We start from the raw sequence: 23,715 nt of genomic DNA on the forward strand, positions 1-23,715 counted from the left end.
ACATTGTTCTTTATGCTCTAGCCACAAATGCAATTTATCAGAAAAGTATATAAAATGCCCAAGATATGAGGAAATGTCCTATTTCTCTCATAATCAAGTTTTTGTTTTTTGTTTTTTTTTAAGTGAAGAGTCTAGTCAATTCAATTAGCAAAGTGTTTTGCTCTTTTTACCAGGAAAAAAAAAAATAGTGTTGGGTATAAAGGACAACTGAGAATTGATGTGGGCTGTGAATTATTTCAACCTCTGTTGGGAGGCAATTTAACAACACAGCTCTTGGTCCTATGACCATACTTAAGGAAATATTTTAAAATAGACAAAAGCCTTAAGTAAAAACTGCCCATTGCAATATTATTTATAATGAAGGAAAACTAAAAGCAACCCAAGTGTCCAACAGTAAGATGCAGTTCAGTAAATTTATTTACAGTTTGGATTATGTTTATAAAGATAGGAAAATGCTCATGTTATAATACTAACCTGAAAAAAACAACCCAGCATACACAACTGCTGGATTCTACCATTTAAAATTTGCCTTTTATAAGATATTTAAAACTGAAGGATACAATATAGTAAGCAATAGAATGGGTATCTTTTTCAGTATTTCCTATATTTTCTAATTTTCTATAATTATCAGTTATTAAATATCAGTCTGGAAGTTACATCCAGTTTGCACATTCATTTTCTAAAGGTACTCAAAGCTTTAAAAGTTATTTTCTAGGGGCACCTGGGTGGCTCAGTCGGTTAAGCATCTGCCTTCAGCTCAGTTCATGATCTCGGGGTCCTGGGATCGAGCCCTACATCAGGCTCCCAGCTCAGTGGGGAGTCTGCTTCTCCCTCTCCCTCTGCGCCCCCTCTGCTTGTGCTCTGTCTCTGTCTCTCTCTCTCAAATGAATAAATAAAATCTTTAAAAATAAATAAAAATTATTTTCTAAAACAGTTTTCTAAAATACAATGTCCAAAAGCAAATATTTTGCATAAAATTCAAGGAGAGCATGTTCTTTCTTTTTACATATTAACTTTGTAAACTACAGAAAGGAAACAGATGATCTAATTGTCCCTTTTGTACCTTCAGATTATCCGGCAGCTCCGATCGCCCAGCATATCCTGGGTTCATGGTTATAAAGACAGCGCAAGTGGGGTCAAGTTTTAACTCAGTTCCTTCAAACACTAGTGTATCGACACCTGCATTAATACCTGTGGGTCATCAAGAATGAAATGACTCAGCAATTCCACATTTAAATGCAACTTGTGCCATCCATTATCTCCTATATTTCTACTGTTTTGACATAATGCAAAGACAAACCAGTCCATCACCTCTTTGGATAGTAAGAATTTGTTGAGCAACCACGGACAGTACTTCCAAATCAATTCTGTTAAACTCATCAAAGCAAGCCCAGGCTCCACAAGATAACAGTCCCTGGGAGAAAAGAGTAATGAAATTTTTCAATTTTATCTGATTGAATATTGCATTGAAATGCTGCATTTTCACCTGATATTTTCAAGGATTTAATATCCTATCAAGGAAATTGCTTATTCACCTTTATCTTTAAAGACAGTGTATTATTTTTTTTTATTAGAAATTCATTATTCTGCATGAATAAGGAGTTTGATCAATTGGAAAATTGTCCATTTGATCAATAGCTTTTCACTTTGTGTGTATCTTTTGGCATTTAGATGTATACCTGTAATCTCATAGCCTTTCTTACTTGTTATGTGCAAGTTGCTTTTGTTTGCTTTTTCTACATGAACATCATAGAACAGATTGCAATATTTCTCTAAATAAGATGACTTCTGTTGCTAATGAGACTATTTTGTGGTCTGAGCACCTTAATAGTCAACTTACATAGTTTGAGGCTCTAGTTTACACTTCTAACTCACAGCTACCTCACAAATATGTGCCATTTGGGCATTAAAGAAAACTGGACCACCAGGCTTGAGTAGCTCAGTCCAAATTTATTTTTTATTTTATTTTATTTTATTTTATTTTATTTTTAAAGATTTTATTTATTCATTTGAGACACAGAGATACAGAGAGAGAAAGACCATGAGCAGGGAGAGAGGCAGAGGGACAGGGAGAAGCAGGCTCCCCGCTGAGCAGGGAGCCTGATGCGGGGCTCGATCCCAGGACCCTGGGATCATGACCTGAGCCGAAGGCAGACACTTAACCATCTGAGCCACCCAGGCGCCTCTCAAATTTATTTTTTAAAAAATCAATTTGACATTTATTGAATGCATATTCTGTAGATTGTATATATATATGTGTGTGTGTGTGTGTATGTTTCACTGAGTAGCTGGTATGTTTCAGGCATGATGCATGTATCTTTTATGCAAAGAAACTAAGACTATACCTACAAGATGTTAATTAGTACAAGGCCACAGAGCTAATAGTGGCTGACCTTGGATTTGTACACAGTTCCATCTACTGAACCACACTGGATTAAACGTGAACTCTGTGCATTTTGAAGAATAGCACATTTTCATTAGAGAAGACTATGACTTTTATTTCTACATATCATAAGAGGACTAGAAACCACAGAGAACCAAAAAATACTTATGAAGTCACATATTCAAATAGTTATAAGGATTGTGACGTTATTAATAAGACCCATGTCTTTTCTATTCTGTACCCCTATTATTCAGCATGATCCCAACAAAGTATCTTTATAACCAATAAATACTTATCAGTAAGCAACTTTGATACCAAAAGTGTATGAATCTATATCAAGGAATTAAGAAAATCATTATATATATTCAAAAATTGAGTAGTACATACCAGACTTTCCCTTAAATGTTTAGGAATATAATGGCTATTCAAACTAAACTACACAGAGACTCTTTTAGACTTATTATCTCTTTCTTAAAAAAATCATTACAACAAGGTTGTATATCATTACAGAGTATGATTAAAATGGTAACTGGTCATTCAAATGTTTTCTTGATATGTTATTTATTATATTTTTGACTTTTAAAATCTTACCCTAATTGTTTCAGCATCACAAATATAGAGACTCTCTAAGTTCCAAATCTGTTATAAAATGACCTTGCCATATATCAGGCAGGGACAGTTTACTGTATAGGGCAGGACTGGTATATTTGTTTTGTTTGGTTTTCTTTTTAAATGTTAACTCTTCTCAAGAAATGTTGGAAAATAATTACAGAATCTTTAAAGATAAGAATTACAGAATCTTCACAGAAAAATAGACATTAACAAATAAACAGAACCTATAATCCCAAATGGGTAATTCTGTGTCCGACTGTTCCAGCTAACATGTTAAAGAATAACAGCCTGTAGCCACAAAGCACTAAAATGACCAGACGTTACAGCTTGACAGACAGGGATGTTACATTTTTAATGCCCCCTTTTGCAATCTTACAGACTCCTAAGAGCGGGAATCTGACTCAGTATAAGAAAAAAACAAGCATTTTAAGTTTGCAAGAAAAGATTAACTAGAGTGTATCTATGAAAGTAAATTACTGAATCATAACCGGTTAATAATAAGAGCTACAGGTTAAAGACGTTAGATTCCCCACGGTCTTTACATGATGTGGTGGTTCTCAAATTTTTAGCTGCCCCAATATCCTGAAGGCACAGCACTCATTCCTATCAGCCATAGTGACCCATTACAACAGGGACTGGAGACACAGGTAAAGCTCCTTTCTCAAGTAAGCTTTTGAAATAACCCTACTTCTCTGGAGAATGGAGATAGCACTTTAATTTTACTTAAAATACAGTAAGTCTTTTACTTGCATTAAATTATATTTCATTATAAATAACTTTCCTCTCTGAGCAGTTATTTTGTAAAGAAGTGAGTCAATTCAAACCTTAAAGAATTTTCCTAAAGCCAGATAATCCAACCCATCAGAGCAGTTGAAAACAACACATTGTTTGGCCACTGCTTTTGCTAAATCTTTGGTAGTTTCAGTCTTTCCAGTGCCAGCTGGCCCTTCAGGTGCTCCTCCAAGGTGCAGGTGAAGGGCTCCAAACAAGGTTCTGAAATATAAGAAATAAGCAATCTTTGTAGAATAATGTCATTTTTAATATACATTGTGAAAAGAGGAAAAGTTTAAACTGAGAGCCAACTTTTCCACTTCCTCTTCAATAATTTCTTCCTTCCCATGAACCTCTGAAAAATCTCTGACTGTGCATTACTTTATCTGTTATTATATTTCACTCCTGAAGAGCTGATTATATATGACAGGATCAGAACAAACACCCTTGAAATTCAGGGCTGACTCTGGTCAATACGGAGAATTCAGCTAATGCTGAACCACCCAATCCCCCTAACTGCAAACATTCAGAAATGCTACATTAAAAAAAAAGTAACTTTCGAAATACATAGCCATTTTTGAAAGAATGTAAAGGAAATCACCAATGAAGAGGGAATGCAAAGATGTCAGTAATTAGGTGCTAAAGCTATAGAGGTACATATTGTTTTTGGGATCTGCATACAAACACAAGTGTATTTACAACCACAGAGAAACAGAAAAAAAATTTTTTTTTTAGATTCTTTTATTTGAGAGAGAGATCTAGCGAGGAGGGGCAGGGAGCAGAGGGAGACAGAGAGAAGGTCTTAAGTAGACTCCATGCTGAGCCCAGAGCCTGATGTGAGGCTCAATCTCACTACCCTGTGATCACAACCTGAACCAAAACCAAGAGATGGACGCTTAACCAACTGTACCACATAGGCTCCCCGAAACGGAAAAATTCTTATACTGCGTAAGGTGAAGAACTGGAATGCATTCACTTATACAAACCTAGAAGCCTTGAAAAGCTGACTTATCTCTAAATGGAAACTAAAATTACTCTAGCAACCTACTCGAGAAAGACAAAGAAAGATCAACTACAGAGGAGATAGGAAGCTTACCCTTCATTGCAGCACCCAGTGGAAAGCTTCATGGGGGTAGGGTCCAAATTTCCATTATCCATGGGCACATGAACCCAAACTGAGAAATCAACACTGAAATTTTGTTTTGGACCAGAGAAAACCCTAGAGCCCTTTTAAGAGATAAATGTGAAACTGTTCCACATGGACACCTCCACAGCTGAGAAAATGTAAGACTGCATGGGGAAACAACCCTTACTAAAATGAGCTCATAATTAAAACCAGAGAGAGAGAGAAAGATCAAAGTTAAGGGTCAGACTTGCAGTGGCAGATGGACAAAGGTGCGAGAGAATTACTATATACTTGGTACTCTGGTATCCTGATGATTTATTTAATGAGATTTTAAATAAAAAGGAATAGACAAGGGCGCCTGGGTGGTACAGTTGGTTAAGCGTCCAACTCTTGGTTTCGGCTCAGGTCAGACCTCGGGGTTGTGAGATTGAGCTCCGCATCAGGCTCCACACTCAGTGCAGAACCTGCTTGAGTTCCATTCTCTCTCCCTCTCTCTCCCTCTGTCCCTCCCCCACCCACTCTTTCTTTCTCTAAAATAAATAAAGAAATCTTAAAAAAAAAAAGCAAGAGACAAAAAATTATGAGAAAAAGTCAGTTTCATAAAAGAGACACTTGAAATCTAGCAATAAAAAATATAGTTATTGGACTTTTTAAAATGATACCAGATTAAATGGCAGATTAAACATAAAGAGAATTATGCACTACAAGATAAATATGAGGAAATCATCCAAGAAGATACCAAGATGGAATATAAGAAAAGTTGAGAGACAAAGAAAAAAAAGGAAGAGAATGGGGAAAAAGGCAAAATTTAAAAAGCAATGGCTGTGGGGCACCTGGGTGGCTCAGTAGATTAAGCATCCAACTCTTGGTTTCAGCTCAGGTCATGATCTCAGGGTCTACCTGCTGAGCATGGAGCCTGCTTAAGATTCTCTTTCTCCATCTCCCTCTACCCTTCCCCTCCTCACTGCCCCCCAAATAATAAATAAAAAGCAAAAGCTGAGAATTTGCCAGAAATGAAGAAAGATATGAACTGAAAAGTCTCAAGTGGGATAAATAAAAACTCATCCACATACAGTAGCATTACAGTGAACATCAACAATAAAGAGAAAATCTTAAAAAACATGATAGAAAAAAATTACCTACAAAGGAAACATAATAACAGTCTACTCAGTAGTGGCAATGAATGCCAGGAGAATAATATTTTTGGAGAGCTGAGGGGAAATTAGGGTTCACTTACAGTTCTATACCTAGCTATCCTATCATTTAATAATTGAATGAAGACCAAATTTTGTTTAAAAACAAAGACTGATAGAGCTCACTACTTGCAGAGCCTCACTGAAACAATTACTGAAGGACGTTGCCTAGTAAGAAGAAAATGAAATCAGAAAGAAGGCAAAGGAAGAAGCAATTGTGAGTTAAGACAATGATGAAGTTTTTGGTAAATGTATATAAATATTACATATAAAAAAATATGTAACAGAATATAAATAGAGCAATCTATGCCAGATAATCTTATCTTACAGACAGTAAAATTGGCCACCTAGCACCAGGGCATATAGAATTTGGCTAGGAAGCTTGTAAAAGAGGGGTCAAGAGTAAAGATCTTTGGAAAGAGCTGTTAGTGTGTTATTTATTTCCCGTCCCTCTGTAGAGAAGAAGAAAGCACTTGCCCCTCTCCCAAACTATCTGTGGGGCTTTAGAGAACTATTCAGAGAGCTTGGCACACTGACCCCTGGAATTTGTGTAACACAGGAACTGGGAATTCAATCACAACTTAAAATATTTAAAGTCAAGAGAATGCCTGTAGCTATTCCTGATGGCAGAGCTGGGGAAAACGGTGACAGTGAGAGAGATGTACTCATACTATTGGCAAAATAAATGTATATCATCTGACCAGATCTAGATCCCACCTGCAGGAAGCTAGATTTGAGTCACGTTGAATGGGACTCTGTGCAGGAGGCCCACCTAGCATTGGAGAAGACACCAAGGTGAGCGTCCATGTGTGGCTGACCTCAGACAGAGGCTGAAGCAAAAGTCACCAGCAGCCAGCCAGAGAAGGCATTTTCCACAGGTGACTGGCAGGGGAGGGTTTCCAAAAAACCCACATAAATATCCCATGGGAGATCTGGCACATATAGGCTTGTGCCCTCATTGAGAACACTAAACAGCCAAGAGATAGTAGCCACACAAGACAGTTGTCACACATGAACCCGCCTGTCCCTTTCTTTCTCCCTTCCTCCATTAACCCCCAAGACTGGAGGAGCCAAGGGTGAGCAATGGAGAGAATAATGCAAAGGACAGGGATAAAACTGACAAAACCATTGACCACATTTGCCTCCCCAAATAAAGGCCTGGAGGTTGTGTCAAGCTCAAGCTGGGAGAGAAAGGGAATTTTAAAGTGGATGAAAGATGTTAGCTTTGATATAAGACCTAAATGGACTTCTAATACCTGAAAAAAATAACACTTTAATTTAGATTTTGACAATAATTTGGAATATGGGAGATGGAAACTTGCATTAAAGTTGTTAAAGCCCTTTTATTATTCAGAAGCATGATAGAAAAAAAAATTCAATGTAAACACCTACGAGTTACTTAATGGAGATATTCAGCAAGCATGTAGCACAAGTTTACAGGAGAGACCTTGGCTAGAGATACAGACTTGTGGATCTTCAGAATGTAGGCTATTAAAGCCTGAAGTGGGTGAGATCATTTGGGAAACTGTGAAGCATGAGACAAAGCACCACATGAAAACAGAAATCTAGAAATTTCTGTGTTTCAGGGGAAGCTGTAGGTTGCCTCAAAGGATCAAAAACAAAGAGAAAGTTTCAAGAAGAAAGAAGAAATGAACAATGTAAACAACAATAGCAATATCAGGCAATACTTAGCTCCAGAGCTAAGAGGAGAAAGCCAGCAGGGAAAGAGAAATTGAAGGTCAAGTTGAGAAAAGTATTAAGAGTCTAGGAAAAGATAACATAGGATACATTCACCAAGTGGAAGATAATCTGTTTCTTTTAAAGATTTAGGTGAAATTTAGGGGTCTAGGGGTGAAATTTATTTCCAATAGACCCATAAATTAGTGAGTTTACCTGTAACATCGATCCGTGAGTGGAGTAATAACCAACCGAGGGGAATTACCCAGATACTCATATCCATATCGTAAGCCAGCATTGATCATCTTTGTTTCTAAATTATTCTCCTAGGACAAATCAGAGAAAATGAAGTTAACTTAAATAACAAAATTTTAAATAATATGAAATCTCAAATTCCTTAATAAATAACTGTCAAGTTATAAACAACATCTTTTAAAATTCACTTTTCAGGGGCACCTGGGTGGCTGTCAGTTAAGCATCTGCCTTCGGCTCGGGTCGTGATCCCAGAGTCCTGGGATATAGCCCAGGGTCAGGCTCCCTCCTCAGCGGGGAGCCTGCTTCTCCCTCTCCCTCTGCCCCCCCCCCCCCCCGCTAGTGCTCTCACTCTCTCTCAAATGAATAAATAAAAAATCCTTAAAAAAATTCCACTTTTCAGACATCATTAAATTCAGTAGAAGAATTCAATATCTAATTTCCTCAGATAAGTCTGAAGTCACTGGCTTCAATTTTTTCCATAGGTATCTGTGGAAAATATATTTGTTCCTTATCTCTCCTGTATTTTCTTTTCTTTTTAATTGCTAAGGCTTTTTTTTATTAAGGTATAATTGACATATAATATTAATTTCAAGTATAAACATAATTACTCAATATTTGTGTATATTATAAAATAATCACAGTAAGACTAGGTAAGATCTATCATCATATGTAAGTACAGTTTTCCTATAATGAGAATTTTAAGATTTAGTCTTAGCAACTTTAAAAATGCAATATGGTATTATTAACTATAGTCAACATACAGTGTATTACATCCCCATGACTTATTTATAACTAGAAGTTTACACCTTTTTACTCCCTTCACCCATTTCTCCCCCCTTCCCACTCTCAGCCTCTGGCAACCACCAATCTGCTCACTGTATCTATGAGCTTGGTTTGTTTTAGGTGCACTTATATATAAGTGAGATCATATTGTATTTGTCTTTGTCTGACTTATTTCACTTAGTGTAATGCCCTCAGGGTCAATCCATATTGTTACAAATGGCAAGATTTCATTTTTTAATGGCTGAATAATATTCCATTCATATATATACACCACATCTTCTTCATTCATTCACCTGTCAATGAACATTCAGGTAGTTGCTATACCTTAGTTATTGTAAATAATGCTGCAATAAACATGGGGGTGCATATACCTTTTTGAGTATTTTTGTTTTCTTCAGATAATACCCAGAAGTGGAATTGTTGGGTCATATGATAGTTCTATTTTTTTATTTTTTTGAGGAGACTGCATCATGTTTTCCATACTGGCTGCACCAATTTACATTCCCACCAACAGTGCACAATGGGTCCTGTTTTTCCACACCCTAATCAGCATTTGTTATCTTTTGTCTCTTGATAATGCCCATCCTAATAGGTGTGAGAGGATCTCTCATTGTGGCTTTGATTTGTATTTCCCTGATGAGTGATGATGAGCATCTTTTCATGAACCTGTTAGCCATTGTATGTCTTCTTTGGAATAATGTCTATTCAGATTCTTTGACCATTTTCAAAACAGGTAGTTTGTGTTTTTGCTATTGAGTTGTAGGAGTTCTTTATATATTTTAGAGCTTTACCCCTTATCAGATATGATTTGCAAGTATTTTCTTCCACTCAGGAAGTTGCCTTTTCATTTTGTTGATGGTTTTCTTTGCTGTGTAGCACTTTTTAGTTTGATGTAGTCCCACTTGTTTATTTTTGCTTCTGTTGCCAAATCAAAAAAAAAAAAAAAAAAAAAAAATCATTGCCAAGACTGAGTTAAGGGGCTTAACATCTATGTTTTCTTCTAGGAGTTTTATGGTTTCAGGTCTTACATTCCGGTCTTTAATCCATTTTGAGTTAATTGTTGTGTATTGTGTAAGACAGTGGCCCAGTTTCAGTATTTCCTATGTGGCCGTTCAGTTTTCCCAACACTATTTATTGAAGAGACTTTCCTTTCTCCATTGTATATTCTTGGCTCCTTTGTCATAAGTTATTTGGCATATACGCCTGGGTGTACTTCTGAGCTCTCTGTTCTGTTCCATTGATCCATGTGTCTGTTTTTACGCCAATACCATTCTGTTTTGATTACTCTAGCTTTGTAATATAATTTGAAATCAGGGAGCATGATGCCTCCAGCTTTGTTGCTCTTTTTCAAGACTGCTTTGGCTATCTGGTATCTTTTATGGCTGCATACAAATTTTAGGACTGTTTATTTCTGTGAAAAATGCCATTGGAATTTTGACAGGGATTACATTGAATCTGTAGATTGCTTTGGGTAGTAGGAACTTTTTAACAACATTAATTTTCCAATCCACAAGAACAAAGTATCTTGCCATTTATTTGGCAATTTCCTTCAATTTCCTTCACCAATGTCTTAGAGTTTTCAGTGTGCAAGTCTTTCACCACCTTGGTTAAGTTTGTTTTTAGGTATTTTATTCTTTTTGATATAAGTGGGGATTGTTTTTTAAAATTTCTCTGATAGTTCATTATTCTCCTATATTTATAATTAATTGTCCGATTCATTTTCACTACAGAGTGGGTATTATCTTATTGCCATTTTACAGATAAGAAAACGGATGCTTACAGACAATAAGTAACTTGCCCAGGTCATACATCTGGTAAGGGAAGGGTCTGGCATTTGAAATGATTCCACTATCCACTACCCCTCCTGTGGTTTTCCAGGGGTCTGGTTCTTATCTTTTCTCCTCCCACTCCATACCTTTAAGCCTTTCACAGAAGTGAATCTGTTAAGAATTTTTGAGTCCGTATCTCCAGATATCCTCAGCAACTTCCTCCCACTCTCAACTGGCCCCACCTTGTCCACTGTACTATTTCTACTCCTCCTGCCTTCCCAGTTGTGACTGCCATCACCACCCATCCAGGTGTCCTCATAAGAGCCTTCCTTCCAGATCATGTTTCCAGTTCTTTCAATTGATCAACAAGAGGAAACTTTCATGATGAAATCACAATAAAGGTCTGATTTTTTTTTTTTACATTCTTTAGATGTATCAAAAATCTAAAAACACAATTTTAAGCTGCTTAGTTCAGACATTTTACAGATTCAGCAAGCATAATGACTCATTTAAAATGAATAACTTTTTATAATTACTCAATTTGTGAGTGTCTCTATATGAATATGTATTTATATGTAACTATACATTTGAGCATGGATTTGGATATAGATAAAGATACAGTTTTTCGTACAGATGATATATAGTATTTGGCTGCCTTAATCTTCAGTCTGGAGAATGCTTGTTTGGGTACAGTCAGCCATCAGCAAAAAATCCTATATTACTCATACTATTTCCCATGCGAGCAAGCAAGCACAAATTAAAAAGCTATGAGCTGAAATTGCCATGTAATAACATTCAGTAATATCACTTACTTGCCAATAGTACCTAAGCTGACTTAACCACTCGAAGTCAGAGTCATCACTAACTTTTTTTTTCACAAGTGATGCGAGGACATCCCTAGCATGGACATCCAGCACCACAAGGGCTCCCAGAGTAACACGATTCTGCTTGGACAATTTGCCACGGACCAAAGTCACGATATCATCAATTTGCATGTTACATTTTTCCAAGTATTGCTCAAGAGCCTGAAAGAAAATAAGATATAAATAATGTGATCAGAATTTTTCTGAACAAAAACATTTTGCGCTAGTCTGAATACAGAGTGTTTCTGTACATTTTTTTCCCATATGACATGATTTAAAAATAATCGGTTTTTCTTACTATGAAAGTATTAGGTGAGCAAGGCCAATCTGGCCAGATGCACTGGACACAACGTGGTTGCGTCTACTCAACATCCTTTCCATTCCTATTTCCACTCCTTCTGTCTGCTCTGTGGTTCTGGTGAGCTGTCCATCACCTTGCCCCATCTCCGTGGCAACAAGGGGTGGGAGGAGGTGTGACCCAACCAGAGCCAATCATGGTTCTTCCCAGGAACTGCTGTACGAGCAGAGGGAATAAAGCGCTTCTCACTAGCTTTGGTGGACTCAGAGTATGCCGATCGATCGGAAGACACTGCAAGCCTTCATCCCCACTGCGGAACAAAGCCCGCCAGAGACAAGCTGAGCGGAAAGACGACGCAAGAGAAGCTGCCGCAGCACCGATGCCCTGAGACCCCGGATTCCAGCTGCCTTGTGCTCCACCAGTCCTTTCAGGATCGCTGTGTAAGCTTCCTGAGCTGGTGAGCAGTGCCAGTTCTGAGAACCAGGCTTGCTTTGCGATCGGTTTTTTTGGTGGGGGTAAATCTAATTAGTCAAAAAAGAGAAGAGGGTTTATGATGAAAATCAAGTTAGAATCAATGAGAACCACTATGCTTGAGGGAAGGGTCAGTATGCTCCAGCAGGCTGCTGTGGTTGCTGTTCTCCACTCTAATAATATTTAATAAACACTGGGCACCAAGGAGTGCATTCATTCCTTCAGGACCAGGTAACAGGTAGTGATGTAACTACAAGCGAGCATTTCCAAGAATGAGAAAAAGTTTAAAGGACGGGGCTGGAGACTGCAAACTGTTTCTCTAACGGGCACTTTTCTTAGTGCTTGAACAATTTTATCTTTATTTTTAAGGAGGTCATTTTTTCAAAGGTTTGGTGTTTGAACACTGTTGCCTTCATATTATTTACATGATCGGTTGCTATTAATTCTCTTCGTAAGCAGTGAAAGATAAACTTCTGTCCCACCCATGTTTCAATAGACATAAGTGTTTAAATTCTTGGAGCCAATTAGTGAATTTAAGTATGTTAAGCATATAAATTAGTAAGAACCAATTTGATCCTAAGAACATAAGCCACACCAGTGGGTGCATCTCAGTTTTCTCATCAGTAAAAGTGAGGATCATGTGAGCCTTACTGGTGCTCACATTCTATAGTTCAACACAAAACATAAAATAAAAATTTAATGTTTAGACCTGACAGTACAAATTATATGTCCATAAGAATTTATTACTACACCACAGTAGCAGAATGTTTTTTTCCTATACTAGGAAAGCAGATTTAGAGCGAAAATTTAACTTCAAACTGTGATAAACTGAGTTCTTTAGGAACAATATTATATGAATCAATGATAACTCATATTAGAGAGATAGGGGAAAAAATCATGATATTGATAGCATTTTTGTTACATTTTCTTCCTTGTAAACCATTCTGCACAGTGAGCTAATGAATCTAAAAGGTAACTACTATTATATTCTGCCAAAATAAACCCTATCTGAAATCAAATATTTTTATCATACCTAGATCCTTCTACATATGTAATGATACAATGACTGAAAATCACATCAATATTTGCAATATCCTGAGCTCTGTGATAGCAGTGATTCTTTCATTCATTTTACAGTCCCTGTAATGCCTCACGCAGACTAGTTCCACAATCACCATTCGCTGAATAAATAAATCGAACAGGTCTCCTGGGAGCATGACAGTATAACATATAAGACTTTTGTAACATCTAGCTCTTGATTGTGGAACTAGACAAGAGTCTTCTGCTGCTCCACCAAGGTCATCAGTTTCAAAAGTGAACCACACATTAATTAGGGGAAAAAATGATCAACACATACAATACTAAAACATATGCTAGCCTCCCATGATAAAACTACATGTTAAATTTTTAAAACACCATCAGTGCTATAGAATACTAAAACATGCGCTAGCCTCTCATGATGCTGCTACATCATGAGCTTGAATGGCCTAAACATGGATGAAAGACAAACAGGCACAAGGTGCACAGATAGGGATCAAGGGCATAATGAAACAGGGCAGTCGCAAGCAGATGAATAAGAATTTATTTTTAAGGACACATACAAAGCTTAATTTCATATCATGAAACTTAGCTATGACAGCAACATAAAATGCAACAGAAGAGTGCAGTCTGGCAAGCAACAATAACAGAGGTATAACTTGCTAAGTCTTGCTAAGCTACGGCTTTAGAGGACTTTGAGTCTATGACACTGAATCACCCTCAAGTAGCATGGGTTCTCATTTTGCCTTTCTCTGTGAATGGCTCCATACCTGCAGCATGTAACATGAGCAGAAAAAAAAACTGAATAGACTATTAAATGAGTCAATAAATAACTCAATCTCAGTATCAGTGGATACTGCTGTAAACAAAACAAAACCCCTCTTTTATCTGTATGCAATATGGTAAGAACTCCAGGCAGGTAGTTTTGAGCAGAGGACACATTGACATGGGAGTGACCTAAATTGCATGTCGCTCAAGATTCAAATTATGCTTGGGAGATAACTGGAAGCATGAAAAAGATATAGTTTACATTTAATGCTAGATGTCAACTCCTACTGTTTGCAGCTTGCTTGGAGTGAGACCAAAGACTTGACAGAGGAGTAGAGGTTTGATAAACACCACATTTAAACGGAAGAAATTTGGAAGATGCTTACAAATTTGTCTAATCTGCTCACATTTGCTTCTTTGTTCCCTGCAGACTATGTCGCCAGTGGTGAGTGATAAAGTTGGTATCGTGGTTTGGGGAGCTTACCAGCAAGCAAGGAGGGAGACCCAGGAAGCTACATGTTGCCCCAGTAGCCTACACTGGTGATGGAGGAAACCCCTGTGTGGGGAGGTTGACGAGCGGTAGCTTAAAAGTAAAGAGAGAAGAAAATTCTCTAGACCCACTGAACAAAAAGAAAAATGCGTATAGGGCTAGAAGCCAAGAGCCCAGAAGTAAGCTTACTGCTGTGAGGGAAACCCCTATTCCCCCATGCCCTGTGTTCCAGGAAGACAGACTTTTTCTGGGAAAACCCTGACTTCCTGCCCTATACCCTCATCCCTTTCCACAGGAAAGAAATAAATGACCCGTTGGTAAGTTTGACAGAACTAAGCATGTGTCACTCAGCTCCTTTCTCTATGGGATCTGCCTGCTTACAGAGAATATTAGTCTCTCTCAAACCTCAACACTATCAGCATTCAACAGTACCTTAAAGACAATAATACCAAACTCCATGTCAAAAATATATTTAAAATTCATGATTTTAAACAAAAGATCTATGACTACTACATTCCAATTGGTGCATCCGTCAACTTGTATTCCTATCTCAAGGACAAGAATGTTGTATTAAATATGGTTTCTGTTGTTAATTATTAACAGCAATCCAATTAATATTATTAAATTAGTATGCCTAATATATTACAATATTTAAAATTAAGCATCACTCAAAATATCAATAATTATTATTTAAAATCAATGCATTAAGAATAAAAATGAAAATAGTCAAAATAATTCAACCAATATCTTGTCTTCATAGGGTGGTTTTACTCAAGGCATAAAAGAGAGTTATGTTATTTTTCCTTCTAATCTTTCTGACTTTAGGAAGTTTCTTAGTTCTATTACCATTCTATTTTTAAAGGTACAAAAATGTATGTAATAACAGGATTGAGACTCAAGTACCCTTTTAAGGGTTTTAAGAGGATTGTCTTTATTTTGTTTTTTATAATTAGTGTATTCCGGCAATAGTACTAGTTGAAAAAATGCTGAAAAACCTGGGGGTAATAAAGCTTACCTCTTGTCCCGTTGAAATAGCTGTTTGTACTTCCATCGTCCAAAAGATTTGAGATACACAGAGCACTGTCTGTCCTGGCCAATCTCTCACCCAGTTAATTCGCATATTTTGTGTATAGGCAAGCAATGCAGCTCTGATTACCTAATTGGAAAAAAAATACTAAAGATCGTTTCACAGTTTACTTGAATGAGCTATACAATGAGGAGCTAACCTCCTAAACGGATTAATTCATACTGTTCAACTTTTTACATCTTAGCCAATTATGAAGACTCAAAGCATTGGTGAGACTATCTAAATTCAAGTTTATCCATATGCCTGTGAGCGAAAAAATACATAGCATTTTATTTTGTTGATACGTGATCAATTTGTGTGAACCACATTACATCAAATATTCATTTGACCAGTTCTAGCCACAGATATCCTAGATACATTTAGATCGATCAAGCACAAGCAATTTTATTGTGAAATACATTTAAGCCATTCCAAAATGAGATCTGTCAAATCCATAGACAATAATTTTCTTTGAACTTCATCAGATCCCCATTCAGCCATGGGCTCATGTACACATGCACACTCAGGCAAACCACACAACTCCTCTCAAGTTCCTCCTGTGTTTCCAGAGTTCACTTCTTCTCAGTCTGTAGATAGATGCCCAAGGCAATGATGACAAGCACAAGTGTATAATTCATTTATGGAGAGTTAAGTACCAGGAAAGTCAGGAAGTCTTATTTATGCTCTTTGCTACATGTTTTATGTCAAATTCATGTACTTCTCCACCATACATTTTCAGTGGATTGACATATCCACTTTTTCCACCAGCCATCAGTGAGAAACATTCTAATCTTTTATATGTATCAACTAAAAATAGTAATGTTGCCTGTGAGGTGATACCCACTTTAATGTTTGATTTCAGAAAAGACTGTCAAAATTAGATTTTTCTGAGAAATACATAAAGGATGTATGAACCTTTCTGGATTTCTAGTCTAGCTAGATATTTATGGAGCTTAACAGAGATGAAGGGCAGTGTTGGCTATTGATAACAAAGGAAATTTCAAAGGCCAGAAGGAGCCACAGAAAGGGCAGGTGAAAATGAGCAACTGAGAGATGGGAGGAACACAGAAAATAGAAGGCACTGTACAGAAATGTCAGGATGGAGTAAATACATGTTCTAGAAGGACAGTGTGGAAAGAACAAGAGGAAGACATTAAAATCTAAATCACAATTTCTACATAGTTGGATGAGGAGAAATATGATTATGAAAAGTTGTTTATTATTGTATGTAAAATAGATCTATGTGTGCCATATGTAAATATATGTGTATATATAGATACATAAATTTATATATATTTTGGAAGTGACATACACATGATAATCTAGTAAGATAAAGGGGCAAACATGCCAAGAACATGACTTTTTTATTATTTACAAATGACCCCAAATTCACTTAAGCATGCAATAGTCTTTCGAGCATACAAATACATACAGTAAAACATAGCAACACACATATTTCTATTTGTAGTACTTTATATTGCATTTGAGTAACACATTTCAGTAACACAAACTTACGCATAAACATTTGGGGAAGATATTTCCTACACAATTCCTTTCCATTCCATCTAAACACTCTGAAATGGCAACCAAAATACCTTCTCTAAGCACTTTGACAAAAAAAAAAATTTAAAAATAGTTGTAATAGTATTAGACAGGTCTAAAACAATGAGTTATCACTGTATATATCAATTAACAAACCATATAACCAAGGCTGCTAAGTAGTGGTCAAAGTGGATTCATTTACATTGCTTACAACTACATAAATGGGAATCTTATTTGTCAATATGTCTCAAGGCCTATGAAATCTCATCTTTTTGACCTAGTGATCCTATAAATAAGAAGTTATCATAAGAAATAATTCAATCAAAGAAACCAGCTATATCTATATGGATACTTAATCCACTATAGGGAGAAATGAAAAACTGTCCAAATGACTTTACATCTACTTAAAAACTATTATGAAGGCAGATATTAAAACTATATTTAAGAAGAGAAAGCAGCACTCAGACACATGATATCCACTGAACATTTAGATTCTAAGGAATTTTTTTAATAATGTGTGAGAGAATCTGAAAAATCAATGAAAACTGTTGTTGATTAGGACATCATGCCATATTTCCTTCTCATTCCTGCTCTCCTGATCCCCAACTCAATCATGACTTTATTCTTGATGAAGAACTTGAATGCTAAGTCCACATTATAGTGAAAAAATGAATTTAAGTGCTCAGTTAATCTGTATTTATTGCCATGACTTGAAATTTTCTACTAATAAATATAATTACAAACGACTGAGTTGATGTTTTATGAGATATGGAAAATATGAAGTGACTGTTATAGGAAGTATTTGTGATTTTCTAACATTTTGGTATATTTTTTGTATATACATGGAACAAAAAGATTCACTATAGAAACATACATGTCAAAGAGATTGATGTGAAACTGTAGAGAGATGCATCCAAGGCAAGACTAAACACAGACTCTGTAGAACAAGGTGTGTTTAATTAATGATGAAAGAACTAGCATGTGGCTGCAAAAAATGGGATTTAGGACTAAAACCCAAGTTTTCTATAGTATCAATGGTATTTTGTCCCACTTTTCAAGTGAGTCCCCATGAAATTAATTTCATAGACCATATATTTGTCTTTAATTGACTGTTACAATTGAACTGGTAATTCATGACTCAATTTCTGTCTAAAGAAAACAGTGCATTTATTAACGATACATTTTTTATATAATCTCTACCCCCAACATGGGGCTCAAACTCAGGTCCCCGAGAGCCAGAGTCACACACTTTGCCAACTGAGACACAGATGCCCCCAATGATACATTAATATTCTCAATCTTTACTAGAAATAATAATAAACACACCCAAGTACCTTGTGGATGGATTTAATCATGACTCTCTCTAATTCAACCAACCACTTCTCCACTTGACCTCTGGCTTTGGCCGTTGAAATGGTCTCTGTGAGTTCCACAACCTCTCCTTCACTACTCTTCATGTGAGTAATGTCTAACATTTCTGTAAATTCTACTTTTGCAATTCCTTCAAAACATTTCTTCAAGTGAGGTTGCACCCTGTCAGGGGAAAAATGTTTAATAGAATTGATCAAAGTAAAGCAATTCCTTAACTCTCAGTGTTCTTTGTATACCAATCTTCATCCACAATTTATAAATGTGCATTATGTGTTAGGCCCCTACTCAGTGCTGCTAGGGATGAAACACTGAGGGGGAACAAAAGACATGATCCCTGCCTGTATGGGTTACACAGTCCAGTAGGAGGTAATCATTAATTGAATAATCACAAAAAGATCTGTCAAACTATAATTATAATAAGAGCTACAGAGGACACACCCGTGAGGTTTTGTTTCCAACACAATGAACTGAAAGATGTTAAAAGTAACATAAGGAGCAAATCAATCTTGACTAATAGATCATACACTAATTGGAAGAATCTTCAAATGCACAAAACTAGCTTTTTCAACTGGGATCTTCAGAGACTGCTTACAAATCATGAACTAAGTTCAGCACTTTACATACCTCACAATTCACTAAATCAACTGCTTTGAAGGTTTTCAACTATAGTCATTGTAATATAGATGGGAGGGGCTGAAGCCCTCATTTTTGGCACATTACCAATAACCAATTGAACTCATCTTTCAATAGGCAATGAAGAAGCGGAATGTAAAAATTCAGATGGAAATCTGAGCCTAAATTTATCTTTTTGTCTGGATTACTTGTCTCCTACTTTGAAGGCACAAGGCACAAAACTAACAAATTTAATAAATATCCATTCACTGTTATATACTAGACATACACATTCTTCTAAGGAATTGGGAATCAGCACTGGAAAAAAAAAGTCAAAAATCTCAGCCATCATGAAGCTTATATTCTGCTAGAGGAAATCAGACAGTAAACAAATAAGTACATTATAGAGTATGCCCAGATGATAAAAAAAGATGCCAAAGGAAAAGAGGGCAGAGAAGATAATCCAGGAAAGGTGGCTAGGAAGGGCTGGAACTGTTGCCATTAAATATAGCGGTCAGGGAAAGTCTTCCTGAGGGGCAGACATTTGAGCAGGTTTCCACAAAATCTAGAGGAGGTAAAAGAAGTCATGGATATTTAGATAAGGAGCATCTTATGCAAAGAGGACAGTACACCAAGGGAGGAGGCTGCCCCTTTTATAGTGGAATTGGAAGGACTATAACAGAATGAACAAGAAAACAGTGGGAGATAAATAGGAAGGATAATGAGAGACCACCTGCATGGGTCATTGCAAGCCACTGTAAGAGTTATGTGTTCTGAAAAATCTGTAAGAGAAAATAAAGTATGAAATCCTCCCCAAGATGCATCACATTTGGAAAAATATCCTTCAATGATATTATGTTTTTAATAATTACATTGATTACTGATAATATTTAGAATATTCTTGAACATAATTATACACATTTACATTCTGCCTTATTTTAAAAAATTAAATTTAAGCAGATAAATTTAGCTATGTGTTATATATGTAAGTTACTTACCTAGTGGGATCTTTAGTCTCAGACAGTATCTCAAGAAGTTCATCATTAGACAAGAAAAAGAATCTGGGGAAGAAAAGACGTTTCTTTTCCAAATATTCATTAAGTCCTTTAAGAATGAGTTCCAAAAGTTCATTTGATTTTTTCAGCCTTTCCAGCATTCTCTCAATAGTTACAACTTGTAGAACACGTCTGTCCTAAAAATTAAAAACACCCAACTCAAAAATATTAGGTACTAGCTTTATTTGTATTCATATTATATCTAAGATTATATGTTTTTAATTGAACAAAGGTTAACCAAAATTTAAGTGAATATTTATTTTTTAAAAGTAGTCTCGCATATTCTAGATCTAACTAGCCTTTTTAATTAGTAAGAGTCCTGTTGACTTGAACCATAGCGATAATGCTCAAGTCTCTCATTCTAAGTTGGAAAGTGTGAGAAACAAAAAATGAGCATGAGTGAGAGAAGAAGACAGGAAGGGAAGGGAGGGGAGGGGAGGAGGGTGTAGAGGAGGGAAGTGGGAAGGAGGGTGAGTAGGATGGTGAGCACCCATCCACAGGGCTGGGGCAAGAACAGGGGACTCACAGGAAGGATGGGAGAAACAAAATAACAGTATGAGATATGTTTGTCTTTTATTCTTTGAGAAAAGGTATTCTAAAATGATAAATCATCATTATTTCAGATATTGTTATCAGTAATAAAATAACACAATCCCTGTTTTATAACAGTAGATAAAAATGTAAGCGTTTGGGGGTAAAGAAAGGAGTTTTTGATAAAAATCTTACATTGCAACGAAAAGTATTTGGCACTACACTGTAACACTGCTTGCTGAAGGACTTAAGTTCCAGCTATATTCTTCCTGAACTCTCTAGAAGCTAAGACTGTTCTACCGTTAAGGCATGGATTTCAGAACATTTTATCACAGAAAAGTGCCACTGTGAGCTGTTTGGTTTAAAGTTTTTCAAACACGGTCAAGTATTTAAAAGAGCTTTCTTTTATGCTGTGGGACGCAAAATAAGAATTAGAACCAAAAGGTGGTCTTAAGAACTGATATTTTTAAAGAGTAAGTCGTTTCTTGATTTATCAAAATATCTGTATAAATAACCACTGGGTTTATGAAAATCTTTAGGAACACATTTTTAAAATACAATCTAGATATCGTTGAAATAAAATTCTTTTTACTTCTTTTTCTTTAACACCTGATTGATGTCATCTAGATCTAGTCTTGGTCTTTTAATTCCAAACTCAGGGATCACCACTGACAACAATGACAAATAATAAAAGTTCTTTACTAAGTAAGCATCAATATGTTAGAAAAAGGGCTAAAACACACTGAATATATTAATCGCCAGACCAAATAATAGTGAGAAGACGCTAGTATATTTATTAATATAAGTACCAGGGCATTATAGAAAATTTATAGATATTGAGAGAAGGTTGTTAAAAAAATTGAATATGGAATTTCGAGATTAACTTATTTAGCTTACTTGTGGCACTCAGCCATAACTAAGAGATCAACCAAAAATGTCAGTTGTAAATTGTTCTATACAGAAATTTTATACTCCTGCAGGACTCTCTAAAATGTTTTTGTTAATATACTTGGAATGCAGCTGAAAGAGAAGTTACACTTTCCTGCTTTGTTTTGAATTTTAACAATGTAACTTGGAAACACAGCAATTTAATCAAATAATATAATTATCATTAATACCTGTTTTCTCAATAAAACAGGTTCACATGAAGTATGTAACATATCATTTTATTCTCTTCAAAGAGACAATTCTAAAAAGACATTTTCTTTCCTAACAGTTTTATGTTTAAATAAACATTTGTTTAAAACGCATGTAAGAAGAAGCATGACAAAGACTCAGGTCATAATTTAAATGTGCAATTCATCCAATAAAGAAAGGATAGAGGAGTACTCTGGTACTCCTAAATCCCAAAACCAAAATGATGTTCTCAGAGTGCCACCTTCTGGTAACATATGCCTTTCCTTGTTAGAAAAAAAATAAACCAAAAAAGCTGAACAGTTGCTAATAAATGTTAAAAATTCCTTTCACAAATTAACAAGATTTGTTTCATTCTCAGCCAAAGAATTTATTGCAATATTGCTATCTTGGATCTGAGGTTTGAAAGCTAAAGAAAAATTCAGCTATTTAAAACAACAGGTTGTGTTTCTCTCCCTAAATATTACAATTACAAAAGAAATACCTCTGGAAGCACTTAAATTTAAGTAAAAATTTTTTATTGGATTCCTGAGGTCAAACCTATTTAGACAGATTAGCCCAATGACTGAGAAAAATGTGAGAGCTCTAAATGAACAAAGGCAATAATCTATGTACCTTTGTATGTGGACTTAAGAAAAAATAAATAAAAGTAATCATCTCATTCCTGGAAACTAAAGTACCTTCACTTTCTTCCTGTGAGAAGGTGACCATAACAAAGACTGCATCAGATAAAGGAAAGCGTAGACCTGGTTCCTAAATCCCAAGGCTACTTATTACCTGTGTGACCTTGGGTCATTTATTTAACTGGAGTCTCTGTTTTCTTATCTCTAAAATGGGAATAAGAGCCCTCTTCCAAAGTTATGAGGACCAAACTAGATAAAATATTTGAAGAATCTAATATGGTATAAGCATAAGAAGCACATATACCTGTAACTACCCTTTATTTTCTCTTCCGTCACTGTCTGTTGAAGAGACAGACAGAAAGATGCTCCTGGGGGTGGGGCGGAGTGGGGCAGGGTGGGTGGATGGAAGGAATGAGGAGTTACTTCGCTCCCTCAGTTTCACGGAGTTAAAATGAACAGTTTATAATCTGCCACTCTTCAGGGCAGCTATTTATCATTGTAAAATAAAACTGGCTTTAAGTCCCTTTAAGTAGTGCCATAAGATCTTGCTCTGCAGAAGGCATTCCATCAGTATTTGTTGAACGCTTGAGCAAACGCAGGATGAGGCAAGCGTGTAGACACACAGAGCAACCCAAGGAAAGTACAAGCCTCCATCGTGCACCAGGATGGAACTTATGAGCTGTGTTCTCAGGACATAACAATAGATGTTCTAATAGGAAACTACTAGAAATTTGAAATTTAGTATGACTCCCTTGACACTTTAATTACTTTCTGTCTCCCGGAGAGGAAGAAAAGGAATTATTAACTGTCATATACATATATATATGTTTGGTTAAAGGAATAATTCTACAAATTGTATGGGTCTTCTTTTGCTTCACAAGTATCACTACTCTCAGCAGCTCAAGTGACAATCTACTGGGTGATTTACATTTTTAAACCAAATCCCTGTGATATCAGGGCCCAAAACTTGCATTTGGGTATATAGAGAAAGCATTCTAATTACTGCCACCAGGAAGCTTCACAGAAAGCAGAGTTTCATACACTTAATGGAATTAAGCTCAAGCCAATTTAGTAAACTTCCACAACCATAAACTTCCTAATCAGAAATCCCTGGACAACAGAAAACTTGTAAGAAGATACTCATTAAACCTTTTAAGCACTAAGAGAGAAAATGTGGATTTACAGAATGGACCTTGGGATACATTGCCTTGCATATCTTTCAGGTTTCTGCCAAGGCTTCCAGCAAAGGAGGCTCAGCGGTATGAGGGTCAGACTACCTAGAGT

The 23,715-nt window shown here is 36.2% G+C and overlaps 1 protein-coding gene across 1 annotated transcript in view; it reads right to left on the reverse strand.

Annotated features, from left to right (window-relative positions):
- Nucleotides 1–23,715, reverse strand: part of DNAH7 (dynein axonemal heavy chain 7) — a 261,052-nt gene that overhangs the window by 162,415 nt on the left and 74,922 nt on the right. Inside the window, exons 20-27 of the mRNA XM_078071131.1 lie at nt 20,087–20,280; nt 18,430–18,638; nt 15,513–15,643; nt 11,382–11,594; nt 7,979–8,088; nt 3,820–3,988; nt 1,312–1,414; nt 1,064–1,191 (exon numbers count right to left, since the gene is read on the reverse strand). Coding sequence (XP_077927257.1) covers nt 1,064–1,191; nt 1,312–1,414; nt 3,820–3,988; nt 7,979–8,088; nt 11,382–11,594; nt 15,513–15,643; nt 18,430–18,638; nt 20,087–20,280 — 1,257 coding nt within the window. The remainder of the gene's footprint in view (nt 1–1,063; nt 1,192–1,311; nt 1,415–3,819; nt 3,989–7,978; nt 8,089–11,381; nt 11,595–15,512; nt 15,644–18,429; nt 18,639–20,086; nt 20,281–23,715) is intronic.

Source organism: Halichoerus grypus, chromosome 4, assembly GCF_964656455.1.
Source record: "Halichoerus grypus chromosome 4, mHalGry1.hap1.1, whole genome shotgun sequence".
NCBI lineage: Eukaryota > Metazoa > Chordata > Mammalia > Carnivora > Phocidae > Halichoerus > Halichoerus grypus.